The sequence below is a fragment of the Microcebus murinus genome, chromosome 3 (genome assembly GCF_040939455.1).
Source record: "Microcebus murinus isolate Inina chromosome 3, M.murinus_Inina_mat1.0, whole genome shotgun sequence".
Taxonomy (NCBI): Eukaryota; Metazoa; Chordata; class Mammalia; order Primates; family Cheirogaleidae; genus Microcebus; species Microcebus murinus.
Window position 1 is genome coordinate 91,988,919 of NC_134106.1, and position 14,149 is coordinate 92,003,067.

Genomic DNA, 14,149 nt, shown 5'->3' on the forward strand with positions numbered 1-14,149 from the left:
GCAGAGTCTGTGGACTCTGTTCCTACTTGGAGCCTTTTCTGTTGGGTTGGTGCCAGCAGGAAGGTTAAACTGCTACATAATTTATGAGCCCAAGTTCCTTAAATAAATGTCAAAAAAATAAGCACCTTCAAAGGAGGCCAGATTTGTTGGGAATTCAACTGCTTTACTTACCACTTTTCTTCTGATCCAGTCTCTCTGATTTCGACATCTTCCCAGTGCATAGCACAGTGAAAAACAATCCATGAAAACCCACTTACTAAATATGAAAGGTCATATAGATTTATGCTTTCATTAAAAGAAAGAAAAATATATAGAATATGTTTTTCGATGAGTTTAGTATCATTGATTATTTTCCTAAGTAAACTAAGAATCTTAGCATGATTTTTCCTTGTTATTTTCTAACGTTATGCAGGATGAGGAAGAGCTGCTTCACGGTAAAGATGCCGAGGACTTCCTACTGGGCTTAGATCACACGGCTGATGAGTTTCTGGCAGTCAGACCTGCACATTATGAAAGCGTCCATGTGCGGCTGCAGAGGGAAAAGGAAATGCTCTTCATACCCAGCAGGCTGACAGGTACTTGCTCTTTTTTATTCTCTTGCCCAACGTAAGACACTGTCATTTTCCTTCTAATGAGATAGGGCTGCTGTATAAGGATGCCTCCTTTCCACAACTGATTCCAGTTTCTAATGTGACTTAATAATCGAGCAATATCTTCAGACAAAAAATACAGAACATGGAAAAAACATTCCTTCAATACACACGCAGTTTCTAAGAACATAAACGAAATCTCTGGTAGTTAATTCACCAAAATGCAGTAGGTTGGCAATAATGTTTGTGTTGTTTATGAACCATCTAGTGCCTACCTATAAAAAGCTTCCTGAAAATGTACAGCCCAGATTCCTGGAAGACGAAGGCCTTTACATTGGGGAAAGGCCGGAGGTGGCACACACCAATCAGAACATCATGGAGAACAGACTGCTGACGCAGGAGTCTGTGAGTATTCATCTCTGCTCCCAAGCGCAGCCCGGGCACCCTCGACACACAAGTTTTCTTCCTGATGGGGCAGTCATTGCATCCACTGTACTCATTTCCTCTAGATCTTAAGTCTACAGAAAGTGGTTCATTTTTGCTTTTTAACTTTATCTCTCAGTATATTTAGTGATCCTCAAATGACATAACCTCTCAACTGCTCAAAACCCATCTTCTGCTAGCTGGATCTGGGCTTCTCCTGCTAAATTGGATGCTGGCAACTTTTCCCAACTCACAGAATTTTTAAATTGCTTATATATAGAATGTTCTCGATTTCAAGATTTTGTCCTGTCTTTTTTTTTTCCTTAAATATTTAATGAATGGAAAAGATATTTTTTCTTAAGGATTCACTTAAGCTTTTTCTTAAACTTTTTTGGGGGCCACGGACTATCTCTTAAATTAATTGAGGGGGGGAGGTGTTAGTGAAAACTTGATTTCTTCTTTTCTTTTAATCTTAAATTTCTTTTATATATTATTTTATTTTACATACATTTACATATTATTTACATTTTATTACATTTACATATTTACATGTTATTACATTTACATATTATTTTATTTACATACATTTTATTTCCTTTTTTTTTTTTAACAGCAAAGGATAAGTCTTCAGACAAAGAAAACTTGATTTCTGATGGAAATAGAGGGTTTTAAAGTTCAACTGGGGTGGGGGAAGAACATGAAATGTATATGTTGACTGAGAATTTTCCTACGAATGTTGTTTGTTATGTAAACCACTTTCCGTCTAATTAGAAGAAAATGTCCTTCCCTCTCCTCGATCCACAGGGGCGAAGGTGGTTTGGAGACGATGGCCGGATCCTAGCCCTGCCAAACCCCATCAAGCCGTTTCCTTCAAGGCCCCCAGTGTTCATGCAGGAGCAAAGCATCAAGGCAGAACTGGAAACATTGTATAAAAAGGTAGACACTCTAACCCTTTCCATTTCTAATATATGAAGTTGAAAGTTCTTTGCTTTTTGAATAGCTTGGGCTGATGATTTATAACATTCTACTTTATTTATTTTTTAATAATTCACTATCTTACACAAAAAGAACAAACAGCAGGCATGTTGTGTAAGAGCGAGTCTGACTTTGCTCACTTAATCCCTTCTTAAACCAGCTTAAGTTCACCAGCCAGGAATGCCTGAGTCAGCATCTTCCTTTGCACATCCAGGTTAGCTGTTCTTATTTTTCTTCTTTTACCCTCTCTTTTCTCTTCTGTCATCTCACATTTGCTGCAGGACTATTTCCCACTTGCCGTCTCTTTATTATATAACTGAAGATTTGCTATGCTTGCAAATCCTTTTTACTGTATTTTCCCAAGCTCTGGGACCTATCTGCCTGATTTGAGTTCTTTACCACTCATTGGGTGAACTTGGCTTTCAACCTCTCTGTGCCCTAGTTTCTTCTTTTTTTGAGTCAGAGTCTCATTCTGTTACCCGGACTAGAGTGCCGTGGCGTCAGCCTAGCTCACAGCAACCTCTAACTCCTGGGCTTAAGCGATCCTACTGCCTCAGCCTCCCAAGTAGCTGGGACTACAGGCATGTGCCACTACCATGCCCAGCTAACTTTTTGTATATATATTTTTAGTTGGTCAATTAATTTCTTTCTTATTTTTAGTAGAGACAGGGTCTCCCTCTTGCTCAGGCTGGTTTTGAACTCCTGAGCTCGAGCGATCCACCCACCTCAGCCTCCCAGAGTGCTAGGATTATAGGGGTGAGCCACCGCGCCCAGCCTCAGTTTCTTCTTGATAACAGTGTTGACCTAGGATGGCTGTGTAGATCAAATGCGATAATGCATAACCGCTGGCTGTCATTACATAGACACAGTTGCCTGGCCTCGTATTTATGTTACCCTTGCTTTCCTGGGACCAGCTCCTTCAGAAACCCATGTTATTTTAACTTTGTAACATTTCAATACTGATAAAGTAAAACAGAATGATGGGGCAAAGCAGGGAGATGAGCAGAGAAGACACAGGCTAGAGGCAGAGGCTCAGTGGAGTCATTCTGCCCTACTCACTAATTAGTTCGTGGGTTTGGACAGGTCCCTTTTCCTCTCTGGACCTGTTTCCTTAATTGAAAAATAGAAATAATAATACTAATCTTTTCTACTTCAGAGGGTCATTGTGAGTATTGAGATGATAGATCTGAGTATGCTGTTTTTAAAAATTATAGATTTCTATAAAGTTATTGTAGACAAGTATTAATGACTGGCTACTTTGTACAGAAATGTGATCCTGGGAGTAGATTTATAAAACAAGCATAAACATAAGCCCCAGCCCCTGCAGGATTTATTATCTACTTGGTTACATGACAAAGACACATGATATAATTAGTGATCAAGATAGTATCAACTTGTTCATATATCAAACAACCCATCAGTCTATATCTTCATCCATCTATCCATTTCAGCATAAAACACTGATATAATGAAGCACTAAATGGTTGGTTAAAAATAGAAAACAGAAGAGTAATTAGTATGGATTGTAGGATAAGAGGGAGCCAATTAATCTGCTCTGTCTTCTATAAAGTTCTAAACTAACTTGGAAATACACTGGAGTCAGAGAGGTCTGCAGATACCCCTTGCATAAGGGTAAAACAGGAGGGCAGAATGCCTCTTGGTCCTAAAAGCAGATGGGCTTCCTGTTTTATCTCCCGTGAATGATATTCCCCATCTGCAAACAACCTGAGCAGCTGCACCAGTCTGGTGAGTGCCAAGGAGACCACAAGGGCTGGTGAGCAAGCTCTCCTTGGGGACAGCCAAGACAGGACAGCCAGAGGCCACCGCTCAATATTGCCTGGTAGACAACCTGGACTAAGGATCTTGGGCTCCCGCAGACCCTCCAGCGAGAATACTTTTCCTTCTCCCTTGGGAAACAGCCAGTGGGAATGAGAGAGTGGCTAGAACAGGACAGAGGGTTTCTTTGCAATTCTTTTGAGAAGGGAGATCTTCCTACCTTATGGGCAGAAATAGGGAAGTTAAGAAAGAATAGTTCTACTGAAAGGGGCTTGTCATAAAGTATCACAGGGCAAGAGAAGTCAGAGAAGAAAGAAGTCCAAAGGGGCTGTAGTTATCCAACGATGTTTCTTAGAGGGCTGGGCATTCAACATAGTAAACTATGAAGAATGAATTAGACTGCATAAGGAAGAAGCAAAAGGGTTTAAATTACTGACAGAGAAGATATTATACCTAATTCTTTGTTTTTCTATAACAGGTTACCTACTATGTTTATTGTTGATTTGTATACCTCAGTTTTTTAATGTGATTATACAACCTTCCAGTGATTCAAAACACAATGCTTTTCCTTCAGAATTAATATTTTTACAATTTTATTTATTTATTTTAACATTTTCCTACATTTATTCAGGTCTGATGCTAAAAACTGTGTTTTTCTACTGTTCCATGCAATAGGCTTGCCTTTAACAAAAAGTTTTAAGTGCATACAAGCTATATTTTCAGTCTTATGTCCAAACAGACCTTCCATACAGAAGTTTTTGACATGACGGTGGAGCAGAGAAATAGATCCACGTGCAGAGATTGTTTTGTTCATGGATGGTTAATCGATTTTCTTTTTCCCTCCCAGGCTATGCTAAGAGTGACTTAGGGGCCAGGACTGAATTATATGCCTCTTCTCAACTCTAGCACTTAGCTAGGTGCCTGGCATGTAGAAATACCTTAATAAAAGTGCAAACTGAATATCATTAAAATGATTTTGCTGAGTGTATTTAGAAGAAATTTCTACTACTCTCTTTGACTCAGCTGTCTCTCCTGCAAAAGAGTAGCTTTCTTTAGAGCCTGGCTTAATCCTGGTATCCAAATGATAGGAAACCAAGTCAGAGTGCCAAATCGGGAGTTGGCAATTCCTTGGGCCCTTAACAAAGGCTTGATGGATTTATGTCTCTGAGTTCTCAGGCCTGATGCTAACTCAACCCAGTAGGATTAACCTAAGCCAATTCCCCATTAGAATCAAGTCCAATTCTTCTTTGGTTAAAAATACTAGACTCAACTCAAATGAGGGATTCTGTGCCCTCCCATTGGATAATTTAAGAGTTTTATTTAGAAGGGAGTTGGTATTCAGCCCTGCTTTTTGAATACTTTTCTTAATTATAGAGAGAAAAAGGTATTTTTTATTAAATTTTTTAATTTATATTTTATTTAATTTTTCTATTTTTTTCTTCTACATTACCAGACTTTGAACTATACTACAAACAAAGGTATTTTTTAAAAGTGAAATATTTTGCTGTTCCTACATTGAGAAGAGACCATTAAAGAAAAAGAAAGGTAAAAAGAGATTAGATATTATGCAAAGAAAAAAGTTAAACTTCAAATGAGAAAGAATGCAATTTAATATATTTTAAGAAGGAAGGAATTCAAAACTAAAAAATAAAAATGCCAAATGGGACATTTGCAGGTAAAATATAAACAATATAAAATGAAATTCTTCCCCCAACCCTGTTTCCTTTTTCATTTCTTTCTTTTTTATTCTTTCTATTTTTACGAAAGTCTACTGTATTCTTAGTTGTGCCGAACTCTGGGAAGACAAAGGTAGCAGCATTCGAACTTGGCCTTAGAGAGACTTTGTGCCCTAGTGGGAATGGACAATTGGAATTGGGTGTTAAAGCCCCCTGTTAAAGCCCCCTTGTCAGAACCGCATACCCATTGGAGGAAAGTACCATGATCATGATTCCAACCTCCTTGGTAGTGCCCTAGATAAAATTATCACTTTTCCCTTCCACTGTTCTCACCAGTTTTTCATAGAAGCATCGTTCACCCACTGTGTTCTAAGCACTGCACTGCCCAGGACTCTTTCTGCTGCAAATGACAGAAAGCCAATGCAAACTAGCTTAAGCAAGGGGAAACTTGGTGGCTCACAAAACTGGAAAGGATCTGGGAATGAATCACAAAATTGACGGAGGGGCTTCCGGAAACAGGGCCTCAGAGGCTGGGATCAGGGATTCGATGCCAGCAGGCTCTCTCTCCACCTCTTTTCTCTAGTCCTCCTTGAATGTTAATGGGCCTCACTCTCTCCTGTTGCAGGCAGGTGAGAATTGTCCACATATTAGAGGACATGACCCCTGATAGCCTATGCCTAACAACTCCAGAGGGAAGGGATCATATTTTCCTGCCTATTTTACATTGTCAGTACCAAAAATGAAGGCTATTCAGTTGTTAAGAAGATAATGTGCCCACTCCCTCATGGCCCGGAGACATGGCATGTTCTCAGAAGAAAGGAAATAAGAAAGCTTCTCAGGGAAGACAAGAATAAAGGCTATAGAATCTGCCTTGGGTTCTGGGCTAGACTCGAGCTTTGTTGCTATTGTTTTTCCAGGGCAAATGTAGAAACTTGTATTTTAATCTCACCAGTGATTATTATTTTTCTGTATAACATTTAAATTTTTTTTTCTCCCTTGGTATGTATCTCTGCACGTGCTGAGAACATCAATAATCTATACTCATCACCTCTTATAGTTTTTTGGTTTTCAGTTTCAATTAAAGACAAGAATCAAATCAATTTCAAAATTAAAATATGTTCTACGAAAATTCTCTCTCCTTGGAGAGAAACTATTGATACTATTTTAATGATAGTTCTCAACATATAAGAAGTTAAAACAGACACGACGAAAAGAAAAAGACAAGGAACTAGGAGTCTTTCATCAGAAGACAGCTGTGTCTTTTGATCTGTTTAGCCCAGTGACTACCAAGTATCCTGGAAGACTTTTGTACTTGGTTGAGCTGAGCTTAAGGTAGAGATCACCAGCAATTGTTGGAACATGGGCTAATGCAGATTTGGGGAAGGAGGTGCAAAGTACCTGTGACCTAAATAACATTACAAATAAATAGAAGCATTCTACCAACGTTACTTACTCATGTACAAGATAGAACCTGAGAGCCACATCCTGAGTGATCTCATAACTCTGGAACCATTTGGCAAGAGGAAAGGCAAGAACTAGCAGATGCAAAGCAATTAAAGAGGAATGTTCCATTGTCTCTGGATTGATGTTTAGTTGTACATGTCTTTGTGAGGTGGAAATTTTTAATTAATCCAGGTAATATAAGTTGTCATAAGATACACAATGGCCACATGCAGATTAAATGCTTCTAACACTAATGTAGTTTATAATTGAATATTTTCACTTAAATGACAGAGAAAAGAAATGGCCCTCCATTGTTGCGGTCTGAATTATAAGAATATTAATGATCAGAACTGATCTCTGATAGACCACAGAGGGCACAAGGCTTTAATAAGATACAAAAGATCAGAGTAAAGTGATCCATGTAGAGGGGTCTTTTCTCCTATAAATTCAAGTGAAGATTCTTGGGAGAAATTGTTGCTACTGTTTTCATGATAATTCTAAATATATAAGAAAGGAAAACAAAAAGAAAGACAAGGAACTAGGAGTCTTTTTCCCTACTAAAAAAAGGAGTTGGAGTCCTTTGAGTAGTCTAGCCTAATGACTACTAGGAATCTCGGAAACTTTTTATACTTGCTTGAGCTGAGTTTAAGACAGAGACTGCCAGCAGTTATTGAAACAGGGGCTAATGTAGATTTGAGAAGCAGATTCAGGAAATTAAGCATATTTCGGAAAGTACTGAGATATAGTTAATCTATTCCTATTCAAGCCTAAAATATTTGTAAACATATCCCAGTTTTATAGGGACATTTTTTTAAATAAAAAAATCTTTAGATCTTCTCATCAAAGATAGGCTGAATGTTATTTGTAAGATAAAATTGATATTTTATTATTATAAATGTAGGATACACTACATCATAGGCCTACAGAAAACCAAAAGTCCTAAATATATATTAACAGTCCACTAATCCAGGGGGGAAAAGATATAAAATTGAATGGCTAAAATGAAATAAACTCATATATTCTTACCTATGAAAACTAGTACAAAGTAGGCAACAACACAACACAATGACAAATTAACTGGTAAATGAAGATGCATATGTATGTGCTCTACTGTAAATGCAAATATTGGTCACTATTCTGATGACTAATGGTAACCGAAAATCAGCTCACAGTATAAAACAAATGGGAATACATTTCTATGTGTACATACATGTATACACACACACAGACATTCACAATGTATACCCCCTCTTCTCAGTTCTTAGTCTGATAGGGAATAATGTTAGCTACAGTCCCCTCTTCTGGATTTCTGTACCACTCTTGGCACGTTCCAGGCTTAACATTTCTAGATGCTAAGACTGTCTTTCCCTCTAAATTCATCGCTGCTTGAAGACAGGCCCTACTACATTGTAGATATCCATTAATCTTTGTTGAATAAATGGGATGACATATGTGAAATGCTTGATATCATGCCTGGTGATCTACAAAATGTTAATTGAATCTTTTTCCTCAGCCGATCATTTGTACAGATGAAAAAATAGAGGCCCAGAGAAGTATAGTGACTTGCCAAAGATTTCAGAGCAAGTACTAGGAAGAGCCAGGGCTAGAATCCAAGGCTTCTGGCCTAAATCCAGCATCTTTACCATGCAAAAGAATTAAATGAAGAGATTACTGAAGATGTTACCCACAATTTAAGATGAATGAAACCTTTAATTCTGATTAGAGTTTTTACAACTTCCATTTAACCCCATAATTTGTTAATAATACATTTGTGCCACATGATTTTATGTTATCATTTTCTAGATAAAATAAATAGCTTCCAAAGCTCATCTCTGTAAAAGGAAAGGATCGAATAACCTGTCTCAACCACCACATCCTGACTATAGTCAGTCTTTATAATGAGGAGAGAAAATAAAGACCCAAAATCAGAGATATCTCCTCTCTACCTTTGAACTTTCCAACCACAATAGCAGTAGTGATCAAGGCAGATTATCTTGAAGATTTTGTGAAAGAAAAACAGAGAAATTCAGCATCACCTTTCTTTCCAGAAAAAAAGAAAAAAATAAAATAAAAAAATAAAAAAAAAAGAAAAAGAAAAACAGAGAAATCTATCTGATACACTATACACCAAGCAATCCCAGAATCCCCACTGGAAATTTCCCTTTCTGTTTTCCACACACTCAGGTACACACCCTCTTCCTCTGTCATCTCGCATTCCACCTTCCTTCCTCCAGGTAAAATGGGTGGCAACATGGAGCTTGGTTAAGTCAAAGCTAGTCTCTTGCTGCTGTCTACAAAATAAAGATTTTTCCATGTTTTAAAATTTTCATTACACAGGAGTATATCTATGATCCAAATAATGATCAGTTTGAACTAGAATCTATGCTTGTCTCATCAAAAGAATTCAAGGTCACAAGCTATAAAACCCAAGATTTCAAGAAACAGGATCATCTACACAAAAATCATTAGAACTATGACTTAGAAGAATAATGAAATCAAAAAGATGTAGAAAAGCGAGATGGAGGTGGTTTCTCTTCTCACTCCTGGTCTTTCATTTTTCTTTTCAAGTATTCAAAAAAGAGCAGGCCCCAAAAACCTGCAAACAGGTAATCAAGCATCTTCCACCTGACTTGACCAGGATATGAGGTATTTTGCACCTGACCATTTTCCCATTGTGGATTAGAGCGTCATTATCTAGTAAGTGCTTTAACTATATTCCATCCGTACTCTGCTCTCTTTGGCAGGCAGTGAAATATGTCCACCGTAGCCAGCATATGATTGGATCTGGAGACCCTGCTGGAAATTTCCAACTGGACATTGATATTTCAGGGTTAATCTTCACTCATCATCCCTGTTTTAGCCGAGAGCATGTCTTGGCAGCCAAGCTGGCCCAGTTATATGATCAGTACCTTGCAAGACACCAGAGAAACAAGGCAAAGTTTCTTACTGATAAGGTATACATGAGCTCTTCCATGCTTATTGGTGGGGTCGGTTCTTTCAATGAGACCAAACAATGAAAATACTTTCTAGCAGCAAAATGTTCATGCCCCTCATCTGTGTGTTCCCTCTATCTAGGATGTGTGATACATTGTCCTACCTAGAGGCAAAAAGGAGGATAGACATGGTGTACATTTAAAACATGCAAATTCACTACCACACGCTTGCCTTAAAGAGAAAAATTTAGGCAAACAGCATGAGTGAGCACACCTACCAGAAATAGGTGTTCGATGGAAGATACGTGGCTATTACTTGCTTATGTGACCTAGGTCCTGAGACCGCTGGTGGCTTGAGAATCCCTCTGGCCTTGGAGGCATTTTCATTTTCATATGTATTTTCCCACAGTGTGGCACCTAAACACAAGTCACTTGCTTCAATTAATGCTCAAAGAAATGGCTATCCAGTTTGCATTTATTTCCAACATGACATTATCTCATGGCATTTTCATGGATCATTTTGACTATGGGCAATTTTGGTCTCACGTCCCAACTTTAGAACTTCACTGCACAAATAAGAGATAACTTCACAATATCTCTTTTTGTGAGTCTACAATTTTATGATTTCTTCATATCACAGGAATAGCATTGTATGTATAGGACCCAGAGAGACCCACTGTTAGCTTTACAAGAAAACTTATTTCTAAGACACACACGTGAAAGTAATATTTGTCATGAGTGGCTTGATTATCAGGGCCACGGAACAACGATAGACATACACTATTCTTTATTATTCCAGTTTTTTTAAAAGCAGATAAAACATTCTTTGTCACAGTTCATTTTGATGAAAGCTGGAGACAGCTGGATGCTTGAATATCTGTTCACAGATTGCTGGCACCACTGTGCCCAGAAGGGGGTAGGTCTACTTACCTTGCTTGCAGTAGGCAATAGAGTTTCTAACTCAAAACTTATATCCATATTTTTTTAAGCTTCAAGCTCTAAGAAATGCTGTTCAGACTGGCCTTAATCCAGAAAAACCTCATCAGTCTCTTGATACAATCCAAAAAACCATCAATGAGTATAAATCTGAAATTCGGTAAGTAAAGTTTATAATTGGTAACTACTATTTTTTCCCCCTTAGATATGCACTTGTTTAGAGTTTATAGCTTTTCTAAATTCACTCAATACATATAAAATTATGCCAAATAAAATAATGAGATGCATCCATCATATTAATTTAAAATTTGAAATCCGATAACATGAATGAGGATGTGGGGAAACGGTCAGTCTCATACTCTACAGGCGTAAACAAAAATTGCTACAACCACCACTTTAGAGAACAGCTTGGCCATGGACTAGTAAAGTATTGAAAATGCCTATCAGCTTGGACCCTGCAATTCTTCTTCATATGTGTGTACTCTAAGGAGCTCCATCTGCCTGTGCACATGGTGATGTGTGCAAGAATGAGAACAGCAATACCCACAAAAGTAAGACACCAGTAGCTTGCATACATGCATACACACACATTTACACACATAGATGTGCTCATGTATTTATATTTTATTTTCTTAGAGGGATCATATTGCATATACCATTCTGCAGCTTGCTTTTTTATATGCAATGCATCTTAGACCTCTTCCTATTTTAGTACATCTAGTTCTCTACCATTGTTTAAAGGCAGGCATTATTTAAACTCATTAGTTTATACAATCCCCAATTGATAGACATTTGTGTTATTCTGATTTTTTATTATTTAAATCACACTGTAATTAAAATTCTCTAAATATGTATGTGTGTATATGTACGTATATATATGTGTGTGTATGTGTGTATATATATATATATTTGTGTGCCTGTAATTTGAGTATTTCCACAGAATAAATTCTTAGAATAGGAAATAATAAATCAATTAGTATCAACATATTTTTCTTCTTACAATTCTAGCCATGAGTTGGAAATTGTTTCAGCAAAGTGGACATTAGTGAAGTTTGCATACTATAATTGCAAAAGTATGAAGACTGTGTTTAAAAATGACAAAATTTTTTATGTTAAAAGGAAAACATTGTAGCCTTGTTGTGGGAATAATTTTTATTTGAGCATGCATTGGGTAAGAAAAAGGTGACAAAAAGCTGTTCTGAAAGCAATTATAGTTCGATGTGAAATTGTATTTATTAATCAGTATTTGAAAAACAGCAGAATTAAATGTGAGGCCTATAGACAAGCCCAGTGGACTCACGAATGACAGACTCATTACAATAATTCTGCTGCTCCTAGAGACACACCTCTGAGATTCGTCATTTATGAGCTAGTAAAAGAGGAGATTTCAGTTCTTTACTGACTTTTCACTATGTGTGAAAACAGTTTCTAGGCAGATGATCTGTTCCTGTATGTCTCACCATACAGACCCACTTCCTCAAACCCCCTGGGATCTGATCCGATGCCCTGGAGAACTCCCACCCTGATTATCTGCCGAGCCCTCGGCTGGTGCAGTTAACCTGGGCCAGCACCGCTTTAAGCACTTCCTATTTTCTCTTCCATAACAGCGTCCTGGCCACACTGCTTGTCTTCTGAACTGGAACCAGGATATATAAGTAGAGAAACATGGATAGTCATGAAATATAGGGAAACACTTTAACCCTCTCTTGGAGTCTTTACCCAACCCTCTCTTGGGGTCTTTATCCTCAGATGTGCTCGATCTTGAGCAAATAAAAATTCTATGACCCCAGAATGCCCATCCAACTATCACTTTATATTTCCTTTCACAGCCAAACCTCTGGGAACATTTGCTATTCAGACTGTCTCCACTCCCTCCTATCTCCAATCCACCCTATCTCACTTCTATGCTCACCTTTCCTCTGAAGCAGATCTCACCCCAGCCCCTGGAACCTCCACATAACTAAGTGGAATAGAAGCTCTGACTCCTCTGAGCTCTGGACGCTGGCGCCATCCCCACATGTTGACTGTCGAGACGTTGTCATTCCTTCTTCTCCATACACCACCCTCTCCTGGATGTCCTCGTCCCTCACCAGCTGCCTGTCCTCATCATCCTTTGCTTAACCTTCCTCCTCTGCCCAGCTTATAAATGTTCGGAATTCCTCAGATGTTGTTCTTTCCCTAACCTTTTTGATGAATGCGCTTCTGGAGTTTTAAGTATTATCTAGATGCCAGTAGCTGTCAGTTTCATCTCTGAGCTGAATGTCCCCTCTGTACCCCAGACGCCATCCACACTGGGCTTCAGATAACTGTTCCCCACTCCCTAATCAAAATTGGCTTCCCCCCTTCCCCTGCAGCTCTGGTCACAATTGTAAATCAAATATTTTTTGTGATTCCCTGCTTCTTTAGCTTATATGTCGAATTTTTCTTTCTAAGACCTCTTTCTAGCATTTCCGGGAAACTATTTTGTTAGATATTAAAAGGGAAGTAACAAATATATCAGAAAGCTTGAAGGTGTTGTGTTACTCAGTAAAATAATTTTATGTTGCAATTTTTAAAACTGAGGCAGGGGATCTAGCAGCTGAAGGTGTAAGAGAAGAAGAGACCACCTAGTAATGACAGGTAGCATTTGTAGGCCACTTACCAGGTATCGGACAAGGTTCTAAGCACTTTATGTGGATTATTTCATTTACTTCTCCCAGCAACCCAGTGAGGTCGGCTCTCCAGCATCCTTACTATACAGAAGCAGCCAAGGGGAAGCATCTTGCACAAGTCCAACTAGAAAAGGATAGAACTAGGCTTCAAATTTGGGTAGTCTGGCTCCAACAACTGCGCCCTTCACCACGGTGCTTGACTGCCCCTCAAGGAGAATGTTTCTTATTTTAGTTTGTCACTTGCTCTTCTAAGGACTTCAGAGATTCTCTGGAAAATTTTTTGGAAAAAAAATAAAAAATAAAAGTAAATTTAAAAAATAAGGACTTCAGAGAGTCCTGGACTTTGGCTGCCCAACCTCTACCTAGCTGTGTCATCTTTTGCCATCTTGCTTTTCCACAGCCACCAGTTGATGGATTAGAAACCTAGACCTCCTTGCTTCTCTGTACCATCTCTACAGTCTAAGTCAGGGGTCCTCAAGCTTTTTAAACAGAGGACCAGTTCACTGTCCTTCAAACCGTTGGAGAGTGCGCACTGTGGGCCCGGGACGAGTCGGCTGCTAAGCAGGACAGGCAGCAGCTGCAAAAACATCTGGAGGGCTGGATAAATGTTCTAGGCGGCCCACATGTGGCCCACAGGCTGTAGTTTGAGGATGCCTGGTCTAAGTCATCATAAGTACAGCCTCCAGACTCAGCCCTTCCTTCTGAAGGTCATGAGGGGCTAATTTGTAAAATGTTGCCTCCTTGGA

General features: G+C 38.6%; 1 protein-coding gene across 3 annotated transcripts in view; it reads left to right on the forward strand.

Moving 5' to 3' along the window:
- CC2D2A (coiled-coil and C2 domain containing 2A) overlaps positions 1–14,149 on the forward strand; it is a 110,466-nt gene that overhangs the window by 33,564 nt on the left and 62,753 nt on the right. For all 3 annotated transcript variants that reach the window (XM_012737565.3, XM_076001102.1, XM_076001101.1), the window contains 5 exons: positions 413–575; positions 859–995; positions 1,818–1,949; positions 9,628–9,837; positions 10,806–10,912. In XM_012737565.3, coding sequence (XP_012593019.2) covers positions 413–575; positions 859–995; positions 1,818–1,949; positions 9,628–9,837; positions 10,806–10,912 — 749 coding nt within the window. The remainder of the gene's footprint in view (positions 1–412; positions 576–858; positions 996–1,817; positions 1,950–9,627; positions 9,838–10,805; positions 10,913–14,149) is intronic.